Source organism: Perca fluviatilis, chromosome 7 (assembly GCF_010015445.1).
Source record: "Perca fluviatilis chromosome 7, GENO_Pfluv_1.0, whole genome shotgun sequence".
Classification (NCBI taxonomy): domain Eukaryota; kingdom Metazoa; phylum Chordata; class Actinopteri; order Perciformes; family Percidae; genus Perca; species Perca fluviatilis.
In genome coordinates this window covers 13107643-13132411 of record NC_053118.1, presented here as the reverse complement: position 1 = coordinate 13132411, position 24769 = coordinate 13107643, and the positions used below count along the sequence as shown (strand labels likewise).

The window sequence follows — 24769 nt, the reverse complement described above, 5'->3', positions numbered from 1 at the left end:
ATTATGCTAGATAAATATACGCGGAGATGCGTAAGAATTGCATGAATTAAAGATTTATCAGATTTTTGTTTCTATTTTATTCGAGCGCACGGCAGGATATGTAACCACTGGAGGTGTTCTCCGGTCTATATATATACGCCGCCATCTTACATTTTCCAGTCCCTGTTACGGCCAAGTCATTATTTACTGACTGCGGAGGGAGTGGACGAGGGCTCCCCGTTGACGCTCGCCTTCACAATTTCCTCGACTTTTTCCATTTCTAAGTGGTTTTTACTCTCCAGGATCCGAGTGGACGGACTTGCTGTGTTGACAAGGGTAGGCTTCAACATGTAAACTATCGGCTCCACTCAGTTTATCCCTCTTCTTGCCGGGTTCTCCCTTAATGCCAGCAGGAATGGAGACGGTTGTTGTGTGCGGTCCGGCCGGGATGCTGTTGCCGCTGCCACTGCTAGCGAGCCAGCTGCGTTCACAGCAGATATTTGGAATATGTCACCCGCCGCCTAATGGAAACATGCATATTTTACAGACGATACTCATTGGCTTTGTGGTAGCACTGAGCTGGTGTTGAGCAGCATAGACAGTAGTTGACAATAAGCTCGATTTGTCCGATGGATTTTATTGCCTTCCAATGTATTAGGAAACGTTATTCGGGATTTGGAAGCAACGTTAACGTTGAACGCCGATACTGTGTCCTTGCTTGTTTGAGTAGTTAACGTTAGAGTACGATAGCTAAGGTTAGTTCGCTAACTCAAACTAACATTACTATTAGCTCACTTGTGCTGCTGACCACATTACACTATTGTGACTCATGTTTGCTCGACTTTAGTTTCGTCTTTTGGTCTGTTGTTTCTGCAGCTAACGTTAAGCTGAACAGACACTTAATGTGGGCTGGAGATAAGCGCGTGCAATTCGTTATAATATTGTGGCCATGTGTATAATTTTACGTGTTTAAAACTAAGTAAGTAAACCTAATTAACGTTAGCCAAGTCACGAACACTGGTGAAGTGTGTTAACGCAAACATTTCGCCAAAAGTTTTAGTTGGAACTTCGTAAAACTGAGAACCATTCGAATCTTTAATGTTACATCGAGCTCATTGCCAACTGAATCGCTACAAACTCGTATTAATGGTTTATATTTAAGTTAATTTTAGGTCAAAGGCCCGTGAGAGTGTGTTTTTCACTCGTCCTTTTAAACAAAGACCGACAAATTCCTTCCAGCCGTTGTGCTTTGGGAGGAAGACGAGGAGGAGCCAGAGTGTGAAATTTGAGTCAGTGGTGTTGGGAAGTCGAGAGCAGCTGTGGGGGTGAGGGGGTGCCGCACACTATTATTTGGATAGTTGGCAAATGTTGATCTGTTATATTAAATGTCACATTGGGTGTTTCCCGCAGGGTCCCTTTGCGCAGCCAGATGTGTTTGTTTGGCAGCTGGAGGGCGACAGGCGAGTCACTAAGTTGGATGCCATTCTGCCGATACGATTATATTTAAAAAGAAGCGATATGATGGCTTCGGTTGAAAAAGCTGTATGTGGTTCAGAGGCACAAGACGACGTGGTGTTTTTACACGTCATTGATTATGTTTTGTCGGAAAGAACGAGTAAAGCTGAAAGAGATTAAACGGTGGGTGGAGGATGTTGACATCTCATCCAGCGGCCCCAAAATTGTTTTAGTCACAGACTCTCTGCAACTAACTGTTTTTATTTAAAAAAAAAAAAGAAGTTATTAAACTAATGCCATCAGTCTCCGGGGGTTTCATACCCCAGAATTACTGCATTGTCTTTTGGTCTGGTTTTACATGGGTTAAATATTTAGTTTGTCTTTCTGTGGTCCCCTATCAGATTACACAATGGAGAGAAAAAAAAAACAACTGGCAAACCCGTCATCTCGTCAGCACAAATTTCTTCTAACTCTGCATTAACATGTTCAACGGAAGCGTGAGTGTAGGCTACATCCGAGACCTGTAGTGGTGTGTTTTGAGGTAATCCACTTACAAGAAGACAGTTACCATGAACCTTCGCAGTGGCGTTGCCGTTACCTAATACTGTACTTTTTTTTTTTTTTTTCTAATACCCACCTATGTGCCCGCATTCACATGGTAATGTATATTCAATTTGGAGGTCAGAGGCAGATTTTTAAATGTAGGGACTTGTATGACAATAGTGGTGTTTTATTTAGTTTTTTTTTAGAAATGTATATTTCTGATAAAATCACCAAGAAGTGACCTGCCTGTCCCTAATGAAAAAGCAAATTAAGGATTATTTACTTCAATGAGTATTCAGTTTAACATTTATTGGTGATAAATTATTCCAAGCAATTTCATTTTTATGCTTTTGTTTTTTGCACTACTCGACCTATTAATAATTATTAAGCAGAACAAAGGTCAAGTCATCATGTGGAAGTTGCTTGCATGTTTTCTGGAGCTCCTGTTTCTCCATTGGCATCCATCGTTTTGTAGTTAAAATGGACCAAACACTGCAGCGGCCGCAGGCATTGAGCTCATTGTATTGTTGGCATCCAGCAGCGAGTGCTGCTGACCCTGCACATTACATGGCTAACACTGAAGCCCGTGGCAGCTCCTGTCTCTCTGCTTGTGCCGATAATACAGCTTATTTGGGTCATTAACTCATATGGATGTATTGAACTCAGTGTTTTTTTTTTCACTTGAGAGGAAATGGACTGTGCATAAGTTTGGATGGATTTAGCTCTTTGAAGTCCTGTTCTCAATAAATATTTTTTTCTTTAACCCAAGTACAGTGTATTTCCACTAACAAATTAATTTTGTATATAAGTTATTTAAATGCCACAGCATGCTAAGAAGAGGCTGTAAAATTGAATCTCAAATGTCTGCAGGCCAAAAGACTGAAATGCAATTTTAGAGGAAGGTGTTTCATGAACTGATTTTTTTTCTTCTTCTTCTTTTTTTAAATAGTAATCTGAGCGGTCTTCTTTACACAAGATAGACCTTGAGGCTCACCTGAACTCACTTGGTGGCAGCATGGCTCAAATATTCTGACATAATGGCTTTTTTATGGAGAGGAAATTGGATTGTAGAGTTCAGATGTGCCTATCTGTTTTGAATTCCAGCTATGAATAAATATATGACTTTCAAACCTCTTACTTAGCAATGTAACTGAGGATTTGTTTTGGTGTTACTGCATTTGCATTTTAGATTTGTATCTGCTTTAAGGTGTTTAGAAATGCAAGATTTCCCATAGCTTACAGATTTCTTTCAGGCTTGCTGGGCTAGCTTCTGGTGTGTTAAGTTAATTGGTTATACTTTTTTTAAATGGTTGGTTTTTTTATATATTTTTCAGAAATGGTTATTATGCTGGTTATGTTCTGTTGCTTCAGGTTTGTCGTTCACACATTAATTAACTCTGGCTCTCTCAAATGGCGTGTTTTTCATTCCTATATTCAGGGCCGTGAAACCGACTGAAGTACACATTCCTGGCCGTCCCGTTCTATGCTGGAACAGTAAGCCTGTCATTTGAGTGTTGACCTGGGAGAGTAGTGCTGTGATTACACTTCACTTCATAGGGCATAGGGCGTGTGTGTGTGTGTGTGTGTGTGTGTGTGTGCGCGCAAGAAGATAAACTACCTGTTTGATGGATTTCTCTAAGCACAGCTACATGTGACCTTCTATACCTGATTTCATTCCACATAGCCTACAGCTTAAGATGGCCATTTGTCTCTGGTAACTGGTGTGTCACTCATTAGTCATCTGGTTTCAATTGTATGGCTTTTAACTGGACCATGCACAACTTCAAAGAAACCCCTCGTGCAGATTTTTGTGGCTGGGCTGCCAGCCTGATATGAAGGAACTCTTACTGCGATGACTTTTTGAGTTCGGGCAGAGCCTGACTGTAGGGTAAAGCTGCCATTTGTGTCTCCCAATTGGAGACCAGACTTTGCTTGTTTGCCCATCAAAAAAACGATCACTGGCTCAGGTTCCAAAGCCAGATGTCAAGACCCATATTTTCCACCAGTGTGAATGATAAATGGTTCCACTGTGCACTTTGATTGTATGTTTGATTTGTATGCAGCCTTGTATGGGACATATGGCTCCCATTAGGGCAGGGCTAGGTTATGTGAGGGCAGGCATGCGAAGCTTGGGAGGATGGTGTGTGAACAGTGCATTTGAGTTGGTGCGTTTGTGGTTAGAAGCAGCAGTCTTGGAGCCTGACTCAAGATTGTGTTTTAATGACACAGCTGAGCTGGGGTGGTGTGGGAGTGAGAGGAGGGAAGTATTGCAGGGCAGTAGTTTAGTTATCCTTGAGTGTATTTACATATTGGCAGCCATTTAACTCCACAAACTCCTACACGTTCACTGGCACTCATGCCAGACTCAATTTTTACAACTACATTGTATGCCTGGCTGATGTGTATTTCTGTGTGTCCACTTCTGCTTGTAGGCCATTTAGTCTCTAGTGCTTGTTTTCATTTGATTCAGTGATATTAACCTTTTGGCCAAAAAGGTTAGTCTCTACAGGAACAATCAAAGTGATCACATCACATAATATTTAGACAGCCTGTTGACAGCTAGCAGCTGAGATTGATATTTCTGAAACATGACCTCCCAAGCTTCAGGGTTGGGGGTTGTAGCATTTCTTGTCGGTATGTAAAATTAAAGTTAGCTCACGCTTGACTGTCATTACTTGAACGTTATTGGGTAATGTTAATGCACGGTCTCTGGCTGACTTGATGACCTCTTTCGTAGAACCCGGTATTTCATGCACAGTAAAAGTCTTTTCCAAAGTAATTGGCAGAGGTGCCGTATGGCATTTAATTCTATTAAACGTCCAAAATCAGAAATAATGTCCCTACTTTCCCCCTTTCTGAGTGATCCCACAGAAACTTGGCCATTCTAGTTACATTTTCTTTCAGCACTTTGGATTCAACACATTTACTTTAAATAGGGACAAATTAAAAAACCCTCCAAATAGGCCTTTTCTTGAGAGTGGTACATTTTTGGTTAGTGTTATTAGTAATGTTGGTTTGCTAGTCTCAACACTTTTTAGCTTTTAGTACTGCGGTTGCTCTGTCAGGCAAAAACATCATGCTGATGCAATTTATGCTTGTATGTTATAATAGAAATGTACAAGGCATAAACTTGGTTGTTATTATATTCAGTTGGGGGGTATATTTCCCAGTCAGATTAGTCTTAGAATAACCACAGATGTATTTTTGAAAGAGCATGACATAAGGATTTCTGATTCTATGGATATACTGCTCCTATTTCGTTCTCATTTTAGCCAGGATTTTCTTCTGCATTTTCCAATTTCCTGTTTTTGTGTGTTACTGTCATAACATTTATCTTTTAGTATGAATTGGAAATACCTCAGTTTCAATAATCCCCCTCTCGCTCCCTCTACCTCTCTCTTGCCATTGCCGATGTTTACTTTCCTGCAGAGTGTGGTTTCAGCTTCAAAGCCAGCTCAAGACTGCGTATGCCCTCCTCCTGCCTCTTTTCTTACCCACCCAATGCTCCACTTCCCCTGTCCTTCCTCCAACTAAATAGTTGCTAGCTGCTACACTTAATGGTGGCTTTGTGTGTGAGCTGCTGCTGTTTGCATGTCTGGCTTTAGCAGAAGAGGAAATCCAAGAAAGGGAGGAGGCAGGAAAGGAAAGACTGCATTGGAACCTCACTTGTTTGGATGATTTTCTTTTAAAACAACACTGCTATTAATTTCTAACCTGTTTTTGCCATTACCTTTTAGTTAAAGTTAAATGGCTGATGTTTGACTGTAAGGAAAGAGGACTGGCAGTGAGCAAGGTAGAGGGTAGGAATGATGGCAGGCGAGATGCCACCGAGGCAGTTTAACTGACTGCTTTGCTTTTCTTCTATTTCAGATCAGGAAGCTGTGTCGGTCGAGGTTCGAGAAAGAAACATGGCTTCCCAGGGTGAGTTAATAGTTTTCAGACATACACTCAAACTCTTTCACCTTCTTGCTCTCTCCAGCTTTTGTTTTATCCACGCACTCACTCACACTCACTGACCAGTACGCAATGTGTTTGTAACTTTGCAGCATTTCAAACCTGCCTCTTCTCCTGGTGCAGATTCATGTTCTCATTAGAGCAAAGTGAATTAGTTATTGATTTCAATTTGAAATACGGAGCACATGTAAAATTTAATTTTATGCTTGAAGAGACTTTTACTGGTAAATCAAACATAATTTAAGTATGAAACTTTGGGAAACTAATAGCATGAGAAGCAGGTTAGAAATCCATTCATTGTAGTGGCTCTAAACTAAAAATGAGTTTGAAATTAATCTGAAACTGGATTAATAATTGTGTATTTTACTTCTTGGCAATAATTGTTCAGACATAGTTTAGATGCTTTTAAGCTCCACACTGTTGCTTAGAAATGACAAAGCGGACCAAACCGGTTTGTCTGCATTATGAAGTCACTTCACAAAAGAATTTAATGTGGATTTACAAGTTGCTTATGGTGATTAGAAAGGTAGTTAGACTGACTTGTTCAAATGTTTTTGTGTTTTCTTGATGCAGATTTCTAATTCTTTCTCTTTCCAGCTGATCTGATGGAGCTCGACATGGCCATGGAGCCGGACCGTAAGGCAGCAGTCAGTCACTGGCAGCAACAGTCTTACCTGGATTCAGGCATCCATTCAGGGGCCACCACAACCGCTCCCTCCCTTAGTGGGAAGGGCAACCCTGAGGAAGACGATGTCGACAACCAGGTCATGTATGAGTGGGAGCAGGGCTTCAACCAGAACTTTGCCCAGGAACAAGTACAAGGTAGGTCATGGTGTCTACAATTTGTGATCTTTTAAGGAAGACCAGTTTTCTGTATATCGAATCTTGTATGGCCCAAATAGCCGCTTTAATCCCAAGATGTAACAAAACGTTCTGTCTCTTCTAGACATAGATGGTCAGTATGCCATGACACGTGCCCAGCGGGTGCGTGCAGCGATGTTCCCAGAGACTCTTGAGGAGGGCATGCAGATCCCCTCCACACAGTATGATGCAGCAAACCCCACCAACGTTCAGAGGCTGGCAGAGCCCTCGCAAATGCTCAAACATGCTGTGGTCAATCTGATCAACTACCAAGATGACGCTGAGCTGGCAACCAGAGCCATACCAGAACTCACCAAACTACTCAATGATGAGGACCAGGTAGTTATCCATGACAACTGTGGCTCAGTATTGGCTCTGAACTTTTTGTTTTCCCTAGTCATTCCGTAACACGTGTGCCCTGTCTCTTCCCAGGTTGTAGTAAACAAAGCAGCAGTAATGGTCCACCAGCTTTCAAAGAAAGAAGCTTCTCGCCACGCCATTATGCGCTCTCCTCAGATGGTGTCTGCTATTGTCAGGACCATGCAGAACACAAATGATGTGGAGACAGCTCGCTGCACCGCAGGAACACTCCACAACCTGTCCCATCACAGAGAGGGTTTGCTGGCCATTTTCAAGTCTGGAGGAATACCAGCTCTAGTTAAAATGCTTGGGTATGTGAAAGGAGGGTGGACTTGATTTGGAAGTTTTTTTTTTTTTTCTTGAGTTTCCATTGTCTTCATGTACTGTAACTCTCCAGTACAGGAAGGCAGGAAGCGGTGTGGTGGGATGTTTCCACTGTGGTAAAGAGGGGGGAAAACAACATTGCCTTGTTTTGGCCCAAACCAGATTTGTTCCAATCCAGTTGTTCAACAACACAGCCCAATTTAGTTTTGTTATTGGTAAATGGCTACATTTTGACACAGTGGCCCATCAATTGTAACAAGAGAAACATGAAAGATTCTAACTGGCTGTTAACTCATCAAAGACAGAGGATTTGGAGAGGAAGGTCCTTTTGAGAAATCTAATCCATTTCTAGTTGTGGTTATTTCCCAATGGGACAGTAATCTAATAAACCTTTTTGTTTGTTCTGCAGTTCACCAGTGGACTCAGTCCTGTTCTATGCCATTACCACCCTCCACAACCTCCTCCTGCACCAGGAAGGAGCCAAGATGGCTGTCCGTTTAGCTGGGGGTCTACAGAAAATGGTGGCTCTGCTCAACAAGACCAATGTCAAGTTCTTGGCCATCACCACTGACTGTCTCCAGATACTGGCTTATGGAAACCAAGAAAGCAAGGTGTGTGACTGTGTGTGTGACTGTGTGTGTGACTGTGTGTGTGACTGTGTGTGTGACTGTGTGTGTGTGTGACTGTGTGTGTGTGTGACTGTGTGTGTGTGTGACTGTGTGTGTGTGTGACTGTGTGTGTGTGTGACTGTGTGTGTGTGTGACTGTGTGTGTGTGTGACTGTGTGTGTGTGTGACTGTGTGTGTGTGTGACTGTGTGTGACTGTGTGTGTGACTGTGTGTGTGTGTGACTGTGTGTGTGTGTGACTGTGTGTGTGTGTGACTGTGTGTGTGTCTGTGTGTGTGTGTGTGTGTGACTGTGTGTGTGTGTGTGTGTGTGTGTGACTGTGTGTGTGTGTGACTGTGTGTGTGTGTGTGTGACAGTGACAAAACTGTGTTTACACTTGGTAACACAAACTTTTTGTGCTTTCTCTTGTGTAGTTGATAATCTTGGCCAGTGGTGGACCCCAGGCATTGGTCAACATCATGAGGACTTACACTTACGAGAAGCTGTTGTGGACCACAAGCCGTGTTCTCAAAGTTCTGTCAGTCTGCTCCAGTAACAAGCCTGCCATTGTAGAAGCTGGTATGTTTGGCCTCCTAAACATTAAAATGTGTAGTGGAATATGAGCTTGAATATCATTATTATATTGTAAATGGGTGAGGTTCTTTTTTTTTTTTTTTTTTTTTTAAGCTTATTTTAAAATGCATTTATAACTGCAAATACTGTAATGCAAACAGCATAATCAAATAAAAGGAACATGTGATTTAAAATGTTTTTTTTCCTTCTGTCCAGGAGGCATGCAAGCTCTAGGACTCCACCTGACAGACCCGAGCCAGAGACTGGTCCAGAACTGTCTCTGGACACTCAGGAACTTATCAGATGCTGCCACCAAACAGGTGATGAGAACTGCCCTGTGTACCAACATTAAAATCTTTTTTTTATTTTTTATTTTTTTTGTCAGAGACATCAACTTAATAAACCCCAGAGCCAATCAGAGGGATGAGAAACCCATTTTAAATTTTCTTTTGTTGTTAAAATTCATCATAGCACCAAGCATTCTCCATGCCTTTGATACGGTGTACCCGTCAGCCCTTTCATGCTAACTTCACAACTGTCTTTCTCTCTAGGAGGGAATGGAGGGTCTCCTAGGAACTCTGGTCCAGCTGCTCGGCAGTGACGACATTAATGTGGTGACCTGTGCTGCTGGCATCCTGTCTAACCTGACCTGCAACAACTACAAGAACAAGATGATGGTCTGCCAGGTGAGTACACACTTTAGTTTCGGTTTTCACATACTCTCATCTAAATATTTTGACCAGTTTGTGTCCTGTGTGAATTTATAAGTCAATATCTTTCTAACAATTTTTTTTTTCCTCACTTAGGTTTGTTTTTAAATCTTATACAACCAGTAAAAGTGAATCTCTGTATCATGAATCTGTTATGCCATCTGTTCCTCTTCAGGTTGGAGGTATTGAGGCATTAGTTCGCACAGTGCTTCGGGCCGGAGACCGAGAAGACATCACAGAACCAGCTATTTGTGCCCTGCGTCACCTCACATCTCGGCACCAGGACGCAGAGATGGCACAGAATGCTGTCAGACTGCACTACGGCCTGCCCGTGGTCGTCAAATTACTGCATCCGCCATCACACTGGCCACTCATTAAGGTACGCACACGTGGATTTGACGGCAGCAGTCGTCCACATAAACAGCGCTTCATACTGTGGTGTTTCCGGTTAAATCAGTTTACCCTGGACGAGTCATTGAATCTAAAATAATGGCCAAAACCTATCACTGTATTACTTCTGTGGAAAAGTTGAGTTGGCTATTAATCCATGTAAGCAAGACTGAATTAATGTTTTGATGTGCATTGAGAATGCAACAGGTTACTGCTGGAAGTTTCAAATCATCTGGTTTTCGGCCCAGTCCTGGCCTTTAATATCCCTACGAAGTGTTTTGGACTGATGGACACAGAAAACATGCATTTGTACAGTTTTGTTCTAGTCACTAGAGGAGTCAAAATTAGTCCCAAATTACAAACCCAATCATTTAAAGGTCTTACAGGAGGAAGGTATAATAATGTCTAGGAACAATGCATTCTAAAATTTGTGTGAATACAAATGTATACCTTTTTTTTTTAAAACCACTTTTGGCTTCTTGGATTCTTTATCAGATGTGACTAATGGCTACTTATAAAACGGGCTTAATTGACATGTAAATATCTTTTGTCCGATAGGCTACAGTTGGTCTGATCCGTAACCTGGCTCTATGCCCTGCAAACCACGCTCCTCTGAGGGAGCAGGGAGCCATCCCCAGACTGGTTCAGCTGCTGGTCAGAGCACACCAAGACACACAGAGACGCACCAGCATGGGAGGCACGCAGCAGCAGTTTGTGGTGAGAACACACACACACACACACACACCCCTTCGCAACAAACACTAGCATGGCATAATTTCTGGGACATGCAGCTCAGTGGTGCCAAGCCATCTTTACACCTAGCAGAACTCAGTCTCACACAGTGGCCACAAAATTGAAACCTAGAACTGATGCCAGATTTGGTACTTACGTGATTTCCTAATCCTAATGGGGTCCCTACAGTTATAACCTGACTACCTGTTTGTTCATTCATCAGGAGGGAGTTCGTATGGAGGAGATTGTGGAGGGCTGCACAGGAGCACTTCACATCCTTGCCAGAGATGTCCACAACAGAATAGTCATCAGAGGACTCAACACCATTCCACTCTTTGTACAGGTAAAAGTTAGTTAGGCTCTGTTCTTGCGCTTGTGTCATCATGTTGCAATCGTTCTAAACTTTGAGTAGTGTGATTAAATGCTTTTTAGGCATCATTTTAGATGGATTAGGGACCATTAGGGTCATTTTTAGTCAGATTAGTTTTTTTTGTTTTTTTATAAAAAACTCCATACCATGGTTGTTCCAGATGCTCAGGAATTACATTTATTTAACCACCTGGTGTGTGTCCTTACAATCTACGAGTCTCTGCTTGTGGCATCCTTTCAGATCATGTGAGTACTGTGAAGGCTGAGATTTCTTTCTCTACATTTGTGTGTGCAGCTGTTGTATTCTCCCATTGAGAACATCCAGCGTGTAGCAGCAGGCGTCCTGTGTGAGCTGGCCCAGGACAAGGAGGCTGCAGAGGCCATCGAGGCTGAGGGAGCAACCGCCCCACTCACAGAGCTGTTGCACAGCCGCAACGAAGGAGTCGGTATGTTCACAAAAAACTCATTTACAAGGGCTGCTCCTTGGCTATGCGATGTTCACAAGCAGTCTGAGAAATTGTTGTAGTCTTCCATGGACTTTATTGACGTAGACAAGTGAAGCAACCTTTTATGTTGGAACTGTATTCATGTCAATACCTGGCCTCTTGATTGTCTCGTCTGTGATAGCTGTGGCATTGCTTTTTGGAGTAAGTTGCTTTCTGACTGTCAACCCCTCCATCTTCTCTCAGCCACATACGCTGCAGCAGTTCTGTTCCGTATGTCTGAGGACAAACCCCAAGACTACAAGAAACGCCTCTCTGTGGAACTCACCAGCTCGCTCTTCAGGACAGAACCAATGGCCTGGAACGAGGTATGAAGCGCTCCAAATCGGATGTTTTCAAATTGCCCAGCAGTACATTTGTGCACAGCACCCAGATGCTAGTGCACCAAAGTTGACTTCAAAATGTAAATAAAAGTCTGCATAACTGTGGTGTAATGACTCACTGTGGTCTTACTGAAACTTTTGCCACCCTGCTCATCCTTGTCTGTGTGTTGCTCTGCAGACCGGAGACCTGGGTTTGGACATTGGCGCTCAGGGAGAGCCTCTGGGCTACAGACAGGAAGGTAAGTCACCTCACCCTTTTTTTTTTATTTTAATTTGCTCAGCTCTCCATTCCTCCTGCACTAACCGCTTTAATTGGCTCGGAGCCAGCCAAGTGAAAACAAAACCTTGAGGGTGGTAGATATATTGGAGATCACACTGGCCGCCGCAGATGGACTTCTGTTGGTGGAACCAAAGTAAACTAAGCCCCAAGTTTAGCTTCAGTTCAAAGTCTTTCACAGCTGTAGCTTGAACTGAGTCCACCGATAGTTTTGTCTGCTGGAGGATGGACCGTGTGTAGTGTTGGGTTTGAATGATCGTACTACTGTGTGACAAGCTTGGTTTGTTAACCTGCTTCTAACAACTGCTCTGCTTCCCCTGCCTCTCCTCCATCCACCACTTCCTCCCCCAGACCCAAGCTACCGTTCCTTCCATTCGGGGGGTTACGGAGGGGACTCGATGGGTATGGAGCCCATGATGGACCATGATTTGGGTGGGGTCCACCACCCGGTCCAGGACTACCCCCCTGTAGAGGGGCTGCCTGACCTGGGACACGCCCAGGAACTGATAGAGGGCCTGCCCCCTGGCGACTCCAACCAACTGGCCTGGTTTGATACCGACCTGTAAATACCAAGACCAACATTACACTACACTTTCTACTAGGTAAGAATACATGTTCACAGTAGCATTGTGTTGGCCAAAATAAGTGAGGCATTTTTTGGGGCAAGAAGTAAAAGCACAGTAGGGAGGTTTTCTGTCTGGGTAAAATGGCTGTGGGAGGGAGGGGGAGAGGAGAGTGGATTCACTCACTGAGGCTGCTGCATGTTTAGACTGTTTCCTAATTGCAAAGCTGTGTTATGTGGTGTGTGTGTGTGTGATGTTACTTGGCGTTTGATCTGTGTGTGTGGTCTTTACCAACAACCGTGCCGTCTCCTTCTCACCTCCTGTTTTTCCCCTCATTCAGAGTTTCTTTTCTTTTTTTCACCCTCTCTCCTCCCTTTGCAGCTGTATCATATGATCTGGATGAACCTGCATCATGATTCGCCCATATGGAGGAGGCGGGGTTTCAGAAAGTGCCTGAGGAAGACTCAACAACAGCAAGCAGAGTTTCCTGTCTATGGGAACTCCATTGGGACAAACTAGATTTAAATGCGGTTCTGGTCTCAGCCTGACGGAGGGCTGACTTTCAAATCCTGACATGACATGGATTTTGATCTCAACAGTTGATTTTTGAAAAACACTTTATGTACTTTTTTTCATTTTTACTCATTTGATTGTTTTACTTTTTTATTCTTTTTTTTTTTTTTTCCCCCCTCAAGTCTATAATGGTACAAACTGATTCTAGCTGGCTTTTTTTTTCATTCTGAATTATGATATTCATCTCTTGTTTTTGCAGTCCCTTGTATTTTAAGTCTCTGGTAGTGTTGAGTTTGTTTTTTTTAGTGGTAATGCTTCATCCAAGTAAAGACTCTGATCACATTTTAAATGGTGTCCAAACACTAAATTTAATCAGTTGAATTGTATTCTGATGATAAAGTGTAACATTGTGTAGCTTTTGTATAAAAAAAAAAAACATGAATTGGAAATCATGGTCCAAATATCAAGCTATTTTCTTGCTTTAAGGTGGACACTGATGTGTCTCTGCTGTTCCAAAGGGGGGTGTAGCTGACCTAGCTGGATGGGTGTGGCTGTGGAAGGTTGGGGGTGGAGGAGGGCTCCAATTGGTCTGTTACTAATGGGTGGGGTAGTGGGAGGAGCTGGTTGCTGTAGCCTGCTGTGTTCTGAAACAATAAAATGGACTGTCATTTCACCTGGATGCCTCCACGTCTCATTTCACCGAAACTTTGAATCAACGAGGACACAAGTTAACACAGCAAGTGGTAAAAATGTGGTAACCATTTTAGTCTTCAGCTTTTCACTGTATCCCAAAGCCTTCTAAAGAAAAGACTATAGGACATGGTACAAATAAAATTATGATTCCAACTGGGTCGTCTGGTTGCCAGACCAAGTAAACCACAAAAAAAGGTAAAGGCAGGTTTGTTAAACTAAACTTCAATTCTCTGCTAAGAATGCAGAATTCGGACAGCAGTGGTCATGTGCTGAACAGTCCTCAGACCGCAAAGGTAACTGATGACGCGACACACGTGTGACCTTCAGTTTAACACCTCAAATGATGGCTAGGTAGCAAGGTGAGAAAACTATCAAACTGAAAACAAATGTCCACATCCACCTACAGAGGCCATGCAGTTTGGGCAAGCCAGTTCAGTTCACTATCTTCCTCATGAGAATTTGTCAAATTGCAGTTGGTATAACTTGGTGGATGATATTACACAACTGAATGACAGCTGTGTTTGCTGCAGCTTTACTGAGCTTAGTAAGATTTGCATATAAAACGAGAACCTGGAGTAAAGAACTAAATGCAACTGCAACTGGTGGCTGTGTGTGCATCCAAGTTAAACAAATTGGGACTAATGGTAGACCCCTGATATACCTGGGATCAAGATGACTGAAATAAAAGTACTATATTTCTAGAACAGACACACAGTTGTGATTTCGGGGAACTGTAACATCAGCCCAGTCTTTAGAGAATTACCTGTCTTAAACCTTCCCGTACTCAAGTAGAAGTACAGATACTTGTGTTAAAAAATACTCTGGTAAAAGTAGAAGTACTGATTTAACTTCATTACTCAAGTAAAAGTAAGAAGTACAGGCTTGGAAATTTACTTAAAGTATAAAAGTAAAAGCAGCCTTGCGAGTGACCATTTTTTTATGCAAAGCTATCTGGACCACACAAATGTTAACTTCAGTGGACATGGAAAAAAGGCTCTTTATATGCCATTGGCTACATTTTAAATGGATGTCTGCCAATAGGCCTAAAACATCACACATATGATATGAATTCAGTTGTGATTCTGTGAGAATTCACAGATACAGTTTCTCTTTTTTTAATCTTCCCATTAACATTTAAAGGAATCTACATGTATGTGTGTGTGCTCAAATATGGCTTCTGGAAAGAAAATAAACGATAAAATATGAATTACTAAACAGATAATTAAGAAGTTCCCCATACATTTAGAGTTACAACTAACTCCACTGAAATTATTTTAAACTAAAGTAACAATTTTGTAAAAATGTAAGGAGAAGAAAGTACTGATATTGGTGTAAAAAAATGTAAGGAGTAAAAGTAAAAATATCAGAAAAATCTACTTGAGTACAGTAACAAAGTATTTGTACTTCGTTACTTCCCATCTCTGCATTTCAGTGTGTGATTGCATAAAGGAAAAATATCTTTCACAGTTTTTGTGTTATCACTGTTTAAGTTTAGTGCTCCTTTTAGCTTTTTCTGCATTTCTGATGGGTGGGTATTAGACTGATGTGTGACTTAGACTTTTGGTGTAGTTTTGCATGTTCTTCCAGACTTTCTTTGTCTTTATGACTTTTTTCGACATACCATACTATGACTTTTTATCCCTTTTTTCGACATACTATACTGTGACTTTTTCCAATATACTATGACTTTTTTACATTCTATACCATGACTTTTTTTAACATATCATACAATAACTATGGATCAGTGGTCAGCACTGCTCCAACTAGCACCATCAAGTAGGAACTGCTGACTCTGACCCTTGGTTCCATCCCAGTCCGGGCCATTTTGTGTTCAGTTTTTTTCCGACATACCTTGCTATGACTTTTTAATGACTTTCTTCAACATACTATGCTATGACTGTTTTCAACAAACGCTATTTGGTGGCATGGTGACTCAGTGGTTTGCACTGCTCCAACTAGCTCCAGCAAGTAGGCACTGCAGAGTCCAATCCCCAGTCTGGGCTGGGCCTTCTTGTGTGGAGTTTGCATGTTCTTCCAGACTTTCTTTGACATACTATGCTATGACTTTTTTTTATCACTTTTTCAACATACTATACTATGCTTTTTTTATCTCTTATTTCAACATAGTATACTATGACTTTTTTATCTCTTATTTCAACATAGTATGCTATGACTTTTTTCGACATACTATACTGTTGACTTTTTTTTGACATACTGTAATATGACTTTTTAATGGCTTCTATCGACTTACTATACTATGACTGTTTTATCACTTTTTTCGACAAATTATACTATGACTTTTTTCATCATACTATGACTTTATCACATTTTTCAACATACTATATACTATGACTTAACATTCACTTTTTTGACATACTATACTATGCTTTTTTTGATAAACTAGACTTTTTTATGACTTTTTTCAATATACTATACTATGATTTTGATACCGTTTTCGACAGACTGTACTATGACTTTTTTGACATACTATACTGTGACTTTTATCACTTTTCTTTGACATACTATGACTTTTTTTTTTAACATGAGATACTAAGACTTTTTTGGCATACTATACTATGTGTTTTTTTTTCAAAATAATATGATGACTATGTCTCAGTGGTTAGCACTACTCCATCTAACACCATCAAATAGACACTGCAGACTCTGACCTTTGGTCCGAACCCAGTCCGGTTTTTATGACTTATTTTGACATACTATACTATGACTGTTTAATCACTTTTTCAGACATTCTATACTCTGACTTTTTATAGATTTTTTGACATATTATACTATGACTTTTTTCAACATACTATACTATGACATTTTTATCACTTTTTTCAACATACCATAATTTGACTTTTTTATCACTTTTTTTCGACGTGCTATACTATGACTATAGCACTGCTCCAAGTAGGAAATTTCAATAGACACCTTCTCGTGTCGAGTTTTCATGTTCTTCCAGACTTTCTTTAACAAACTATACTATGACTTTCTTATCACTTTTTCAACATACTAAAGTATGAATTTTTTATTACTTTTTTTGACATAATATGCTATGACTTTTTATGACTTTATTCGACATACTATACAATGACTTTTTATGACTTTATTCGACATACTATACAATAACTTTTTCTACGTACTACACTACACTTTATTTTTTCAACATACTATACTAAAACAATAAAAACAAGAGCATTTCTGTGGGGGAAACTAATAACATTACTAATAACTGAATTGACGATGATGGGATTCGAACCCATGCATGTAAAGCACAACGGATCAGCTTAATGAATTTAAGGTACTATGAATTTTTTGACGTACTATACTATGACTTTTTCTACATACTATACTATGACTTTTTTCGACATACTACACTATGACTTTTTTATCACTTTTTTCGACATACTATACTATGACATTTTTATCACATTTTTTGACATACTATACTATGATTTTTTTATCACTTTTTCGACATACAATACTATGACTTTTTTATCACTTTTTTCTACATACTATAATATGCCTGTTTTGATATACTATACTATGACTTATTCTACATACTACACTATGATTTTGTTTAACATACTATTCCAGAACAATGATAACATGAGCATTTCTCTGGGAGAAACTGATAACAATGTTGCAAAGAGAGAGATTTAAATGCAGCAAGTTATCTTGTTAACATGCAACTGTAGCAGAATAACTGAATTGACAAGAATGGGATTCAAACCCATGCATGCAAAGAAGAATGGATCAGCTGTCAATCACCTTAACCACTCAGCCACAAACTCTGCCCTTTCTGCTACACTTCTTGACATACTATGACTGTTTTATCACTTCTTTCGACATACTATACTATGACTGTTTTATCACTTTTTTCGACATACTATACTATGACTGTTTTATCACTTTTTTCAAATACTATGACTTTTTTCGACATACTATACTATGACTGTTTTATCACTTTTTTCGACATACTATACTATGACTGTTTTATCACTTTTTTCAAATACTATGACTTTTTTCGACAAACTATACTATGACTGTTTTATCACTTTTTTCGACATACTATACTATGACTGTTTTATCACTTTTTTCGACATACTATACTAAGAGTTTAATAACGTGAGCATTTCTCTGGGAGAAACTGATAATGATAACACACACGAGAGTGATTTGATTTGATTGCAACCAGTTATCTTGTTAACATGCAACTGTACCAGAATAACTATAACTATTTTGTCACTTTTTTCAACATACTATGACTTTTTTCGACATACTATACTATGACTGTTTTATCACTTTTTCGACATTCTATACTGTGAGTTTTTTGTCACTTTTTTGACATACTATACTATGATTACTATTCCAAAACAATAACGTGAGCATTTCGCTGGGAGAAACTGATAATGTTCCAACACACACACGCACACACGCACACACACACACACACACACACACACACACACACACACACACACACACACACACACACACAAAGAGAGTGTTTTGAATGCAACCAGTTATCTTGTTAACATGCAACTGTAGCAGAATAACTGAATTGACGAGAATGGGATTCAAACCCATGCATGCAAAGAAGAATAGATCAGCTGTCAATCACCTTAACCACTCAGCCACCAACTCTGTCCTTTCTGTTACACTTTTTGACATACAATACTATGACTGTTTCATCACTTTTTTCGACATACTATACTATGGCTTTTTTATCACTTTTTTCGACATACTGTACTGTCAATCACCTTAACCACTCAACCACCAACTCTGCCCCGTCTGTCACTCTTTTTGACATACTATACTAAGAGACATACTATACTATGACTGTTTTATCACTTTTTTCGACATACTATACTATGGCTTTTTTATCACTTTTTTCGACATACTATACTATGACTGTTTTATCACTTTTTTCAACATACTGTACTGTCAATCACCTTATACATACTATACTGTGAGATTTTTCTCACTTTTTTAGACATACTAAAGTATTACTTATAAAATGATATACTGATAATGTTCCAACACACACAAGAGAGTAATTTGATTTGAATGCAACCAGTTATCTTGTTAACATGCAACTGTAGCAGAATAACTGAATTGACGAGAATGGGATTCAAACCCATGCGTGCAAAGAAGAATGGATCAGCCGTCAATCACCTTAACCACTCAGCCACCAACTCTGCCCTGCCTGTTACACTTTTTGACATACAATACTATGACTGTTTCATCACTTTTTTCGACATACTATACTATGGCTTTTTTATCACTTTTTAGGCCTTACTGTACTGTCTCACCTTCCACCCTGCCCTGTCTGTCACTCTTTTTGACATACTGTACTAAGAGACATAGTATACTATGACTATTTTATCACTTTTTTCGACATACTATACTATGACTGTTTTATCACTTTTTTCGACATACTATACTATGACTGTTTTATCACTTTTTTCGACATACTATGACTTTTTTCGACATACTATACTATGACTGTTTTATCACTTTTTTCGACATACTATACTATGACTGTTTTATCACTTTTTCGACATACAATACTATGACTGTTTAATCACTTTTTTCGACATACTATACTATGACATTTTTATCATTTTTTTCAACATACTGTACTGTCAATCACCTTAACCACTCAGCCACCAACTCTGCCCTTTCTTTTACACTTTTTGACATATTATGACTGTTTTATCACTTTTTTCGGCATACTACACTATGACTGTTTTCTCACTTTTTTAGACATACTATAGTATTACTTATAAAATGATATACTGATAATGTTCCAACACACACAAGAGAGTAATTTGATTTGAATGCAACCAGTTATCTTGTTAACATGCAACTGTAGCAGAATAACTGAATTGACAAGAATGGGATTCAAACCCATAAAACCCATTCGTGCAAAGAAGAATAGATCAGCTGTCACTCACCTTAACCACTCAGCCACCAACTCTGCCCTTTCTGCTACACTTCTTGACATACTATGACTGTTTTATCACTTTTTTCAAATACTATGACTTTTTTCGACATAGTATACTATGACTGTTTTATCACTTTTTTCGACATACTATACTATGACTGTTTTATCACTTTTTTCGACATACTATACTATGACTGTTTTATCACTTTTTTTGACATACTATACTATGACTGTTTTATCACTTTTTTCAAATACTATGACTTTTTGACAACTGTAGCAGAATACCTGAATTGACAAGAATAGGATTCAAACCCATAAAACCCATTCGTGCAAAGAAGAATGGACCAGCTGTTCCAAAGGGGGGTGTAGCTGACCTAGCTGGATGGGTGTGGCTGTGGAAGGTTGGGGGGGGAGGAGGGCTCCAATTGGTCTGTTACTAATGGGTGGGGTAGTGGGAGGAGCTGGTTGCTGTAGCCTGCTGTGTTCTGAAACAATAAAATGGACTGTCATTTCACCTGGATGCCTCCACGTCTCATTTCACCGAAACTTTGAATCAACGAGGACACAAGTTAACACAGCAAGTGGTAAAAATGTGGTAACCATTTTAGTCTTCAGCTTTTCACTGTATCCCAAAGCCTTCTAAAGAAAAGACTATAGGACATGGTACAAATAAAATTATGATTCTAACTGGGTCGTCTGGTTGCCAGACCAAGTAAACCACAAAAAAAGGTAAAGGCAGGTTTGTTAAACTAAACTTCAATTCTCTGCTAAGAATGCAGAATTCGGACAGCAGTGGTCATGTGCTGAACAGTCCTCAGACCGCAAAGGTAACTGATGACGCGACACACGTGTGACCTTCAGTTTAACACCTCAAATGATGGCTAGGTAGCAAGGTGAGAAAACTATCAAACTGAAAACAAATGTCCACATACACCTACAGAGGCCATGCAGTTTGGGCAAGCCAGTTCAGTTCACTATCTTCCTCATGAGAATTTGTCAAATTGCAGTTGGTATAACTTGGTGGATGATATTACACAACTGAATGACAGCTGTGTTTGCTGCAGCTTTAGTGAGCTTAGTAAGATTTGCATATAAAACAAGAACCTGGAGTAAAGAACTAAATGCAACTGCAACTGGTGGCTGTGTGTGCATCCAAGTTAAACCAATTGGGACTAATGGTAGACCCCTGATATACCTGGGATCAAGATGACTGAAATAAAAGTACTATATTTCTAGAACAGATACACAGTTGTGATTTCGGGGAACTCTAACATCAGCCCAGTCTTTAGAGAATTACCTGTCTTAAACCTTCCCGTACTCAAGTAGAAGTACAGATACTTGTGTTAAAAAATACTCTGGTAAAAGTAGAAGTACTGATTTAACTTATTTACTCAAGTAAAAGTAAGAAAGTACAGGCTTGGAAATTTACTTAAAGTATAAAAGTAAAAGCAGCCTTGCAAATGACCACCATTTTTTTTATGCAAAGCTATCTGGACCACACAAATGTTAACTTCAGTGGACATGGAAAAAAGGCTCTTTATATGCCATTGGCTACATTTTAAATGGATGTCTGCCAATAGGCCTAAAACATCACACATATGATATGAATTCAGGTGTGATTCTGTGAGAATTCACAGATACAGTTTCTCTTTTTTTAATCTTCCCATTAACATTTAAAGGAATCTACATGTATGTGTGTGTGCTCAAATATGGCTTCTGGAAAGAAAATAAACGATAAAATATGAATTACTAAACAGATAATTAAGAAGTTCCCCATACATTTAGAGTTACAACTAACTCCACTGAAATTATTTTAAACTAAAGTAACGAGACAATTTTGTAGAATGTAAGGAGAAGAAAGTATTGATATTGGTGTAAAAAATGTAAGGAGTAAAAGTAAAAATATCAGAAAAATCTACTTGAGTACAGTAACAAAGTATTTGTACTTCGTTACTTCCCATCTCTGCATTTCAGTGTGTGATTGCATAAAGGAAAAATATCTTTCACAGTTTTTGTGTTATCACTGTTTAAGTTTAGTGCTCCTTTTAGCTTTTTCTGCATTTCTGATGGGTGGGTATTAGACTGATGTGTGACTTAGACTTTTGGTGTAGTTTTGCATGTTCTTCCAGACTTTCTTTGTCTTTATGACTTTTTTCGTCATACCATACTATGACTTTTTATCCCTTTTTTCGACATACTATACTATGACTTTTTCCAATATACTATGACTTTTTTACATTCTATACCATGACTTTTTTTAACATACCATACAATAACGATGGATCAGTGGTCAGCACTGCTCCAACTAGCACCATCAAGTAGGAACTGCTGACTCTGACCCTTGGTTCCATCCCGTCCGGCCCATTTTGTGTTCAGTTTTTTTCCGACATACCTTGCTATGACTTTTTAATGACTTTCTTCAACATACTATGCTATGACTGTTTTCAACAAACGCTATTTGGTGGCATGGTGACTCAGTGGTTTGCACTGCTCCAACTAGCTCCAGCAAGTAGGCACTGCAGAGTCCAATCCCCAGTCTGGGCTGGGCCTTCTTGTGTGGAGTTTGCATGTTCTTCCAGACTTTCTTTGACATACTATGCTATGACTTTTTTTTATCACTTTTTCAACATACTATAGCCTACTATGCTTTTTTCAGCTTACTATACTATGACTTTTTTATCTCTTATTTCAACATAGTATACTATGACTTTTTATCTCTTATTTCAACATAGTATGCTATGACTTTTTTCGACATACTATACTGTTGACTTTTTTTTGACATACTGTAATATGACTTTTTAACAGTGTTGTAATGTAACGGAGTACAAATACTTCGTTACTGTACTTAAGTAGAAATTTCACGTATCTGTACTTTACTTCGCTATTTAAATTTATGTCAACTTTCACTTTTACTCCACTACATTTCCTAGATAAAATGTATACTTTTACTCCGTTATATTTCCACTAAGCATCTTCGTTACTCGTTACTAAAAAATAAAATTAGAAGAAATGTGTGCGACTGCAATAAGGGACGTTTGGCGAATCACTGCTCCTAGATTGCATTACGCACGCTCCGCACACCGCGCGCTCTATTTCAGCGCTTGTTTGTTGCAAACCGCCATGGAAGCATGAGCACCTACTGGAGCACCTACTGGAGGACCTCCCGTTATCGTAGACCACGGGGCCCGGGGGCCAGTAAATACGTATGTCGGGCTGGTTGCAGCCACAGTCACTGGTGTGTGCCTTACTTCACGCAGCACATGTAGCCTACTGACTGGAAACGTTACCGAGGATTATTTACCGCTGATGGCGCAGATGAACGCTACACTCGTTACTGTAAGTAGATAGCCTACAATAAAACCTCCATGATTAAAGAGTCAATACTTATCAATAACCCACGTACCTGTTCTACCGGCAGAAACACGTAGAAACCATATCTCAGTCTGCTCTGTCTGCGCTGCCCACTCTCGTCCACCGCGCTGTGCAAACACAGCTCTACTCTGCAAACAGCGACTTTACAAACGAGCTAAAATGAAAGATGTCAGTTTGTAGTCTGACTGTTTGTCTTAATTTGCAACCAATCTTGAACTTTGGACAAACTATTGTAAACGTAGCTGATTTCTAAACGAGCCATCCTCTCGCTGGAGCGGTAAACCTATGGATGTATTTTAAGACCAAAACAAATACACGTGGCTACTTAATATGCACGTGAATGACGCGTTCTTCATTGTTGACGATGTTGCCAGTTGTATTATTTAGCAACAGAATCGTCTTATTTCAAATTAGGCATACAGGACTAATCTGAGATCATTTTCTAGTTAAGTAGCCTATCTAGTTATCATTATGGATTTTCCATGTTTTTAGGGGTTTGCTTTACTAATGTAAAAAATATAGCATTAATTTAGTAAGAAAGTGAAAATATCAAGATGACAAAATGATGCGTATTAGGTATAATTTTATTTGCTTTATTTGAATGTAGTTGATGACCCCTGGTCTAGCTTTGCTGCTAATGGCACAACATCCAGTGGCAGTGGCTAGCTTTTTTCCTGCTTTTTGGTCCTTTTCCAATCACACCTATGATATTTCTTTCAGGGCCAGTAAAAATGTAGAAGGGGCCAGCAAAACTCTGATCTACTGGCCCCCGGGGGCCAGTGGGGATTTTTTTTTATGTTGAGCCCTGCGACCACCCCGACAATAGTGGTGAACTCGGTGAACAGGGTAGTGGTGAAGATAACGTCATACACCCGTGTTGCAAGAAATGTTTCTGTACATTGATGTCAGCTCTAAACATATGCTGTTTGTTCTTTGAACTTAAGAGAATTGTGTCTGAAAAGTCCTTGAATATGCTTTATGCTTTACTATAAGAAAGCCACAATAAAAGTTCTAACAGCTTGCTTTTAAAAAAAACAACTTTTACTTTTACTTTTGATACTTAAGTACATTAAATATCAGAAAATTACTTTTGATACTTAAGTACAGTATATATCAGATACTTTAAGACTTTTACTTAAGTAATATTCTAAAAGGTAACTTTCACTTCTACCGAAGTCTTTTTCTAGTACGATACTTGTACTTTTACTCAAGTATTGCTTTCTAGTACTTTATACAACACTGCTTTTTAATGGCTTCTATCGACTTACTATACTATGACTGTTTTATCACTTTTTTCGACAAATTATACTATGACTTTTTTCATCATACTATGACTTTGTTATCACATTTTTCAACATACTATATACTATGACTTAACATTCACTTTTTTCGACATACTATACTATGCTTTTTTTGATAAACTATAGATTTTTTTATGACTTTTTTCAATATACTATACTATGATTTTGATACCGTTTTCGACAGACTGTACTATGACTTTTTTGACATACTATACTGTGACTTTTATCACTTTTCTTTGACATACTATGACTTTTTTTTTTAACATGAGATACTAAGACTTTTTTGGCATACTATACTATGACTTTTTTATGTCTATAGGACTTTTTATAGATTTTTTGACATACTATACTATGACTTTTTTATGTCTTTTTGACATACTATACTATGTGTTTTTTTTCTCGAAATAATATGATGACTA

At 39.3% G+C, this 24769-nt stretch overlaps 1 protein-coding gene across 2 annotated transcripts; it reads left to right on the top strand.

Annotated features, from left to right (window-relative positions):
- Positions 1-149: 149 nt before the first annotated feature.
- On the top strand, positions 150-13521 carry ctnnb1 (catenin (cadherin-associated protein), beta 1). 2 transcript variants are annotated; one of them, XM_039805959.1, is made up of 17 exons: positions 151-315; positions 5848-5898; positions 6529-6753; positions 6878-7131; positions 7225-7463; positions 7886-8087; positions 8516-8660; positions 8871-8974; positions 9206-9340; positions 9540-9743; positions 10313-10471; positions 10710-10829; positions 11151-11301; positions 11545-11666; positions 11860-11920; positions 12310-12560; positions 12903-13521. In XM_039805959.1, the coding sequence occupies exons 2-16, from the start codon at positions 5886-5888 to the stop codon at positions 12522-12524; spliced, it is 2349 nt and encodes a 782-aa protein (XP_039661893.1). In that variant the 5' UTR covers positions 151-315; positions 5848-5885; the 3' UTR covers positions 12525-12560; positions 12903-13521. The 2 variants fall into 2 exon arrangements, with proteins under 2 accessions (XP_039661894.1, XP_039661893.1); XM_039805960.1 differs by lacking the exon at positions 12310-12560 and having other exon boundaries at positions 150-315.
- Positions 13522-24769: the final 11248 nt, after the last annotated feature.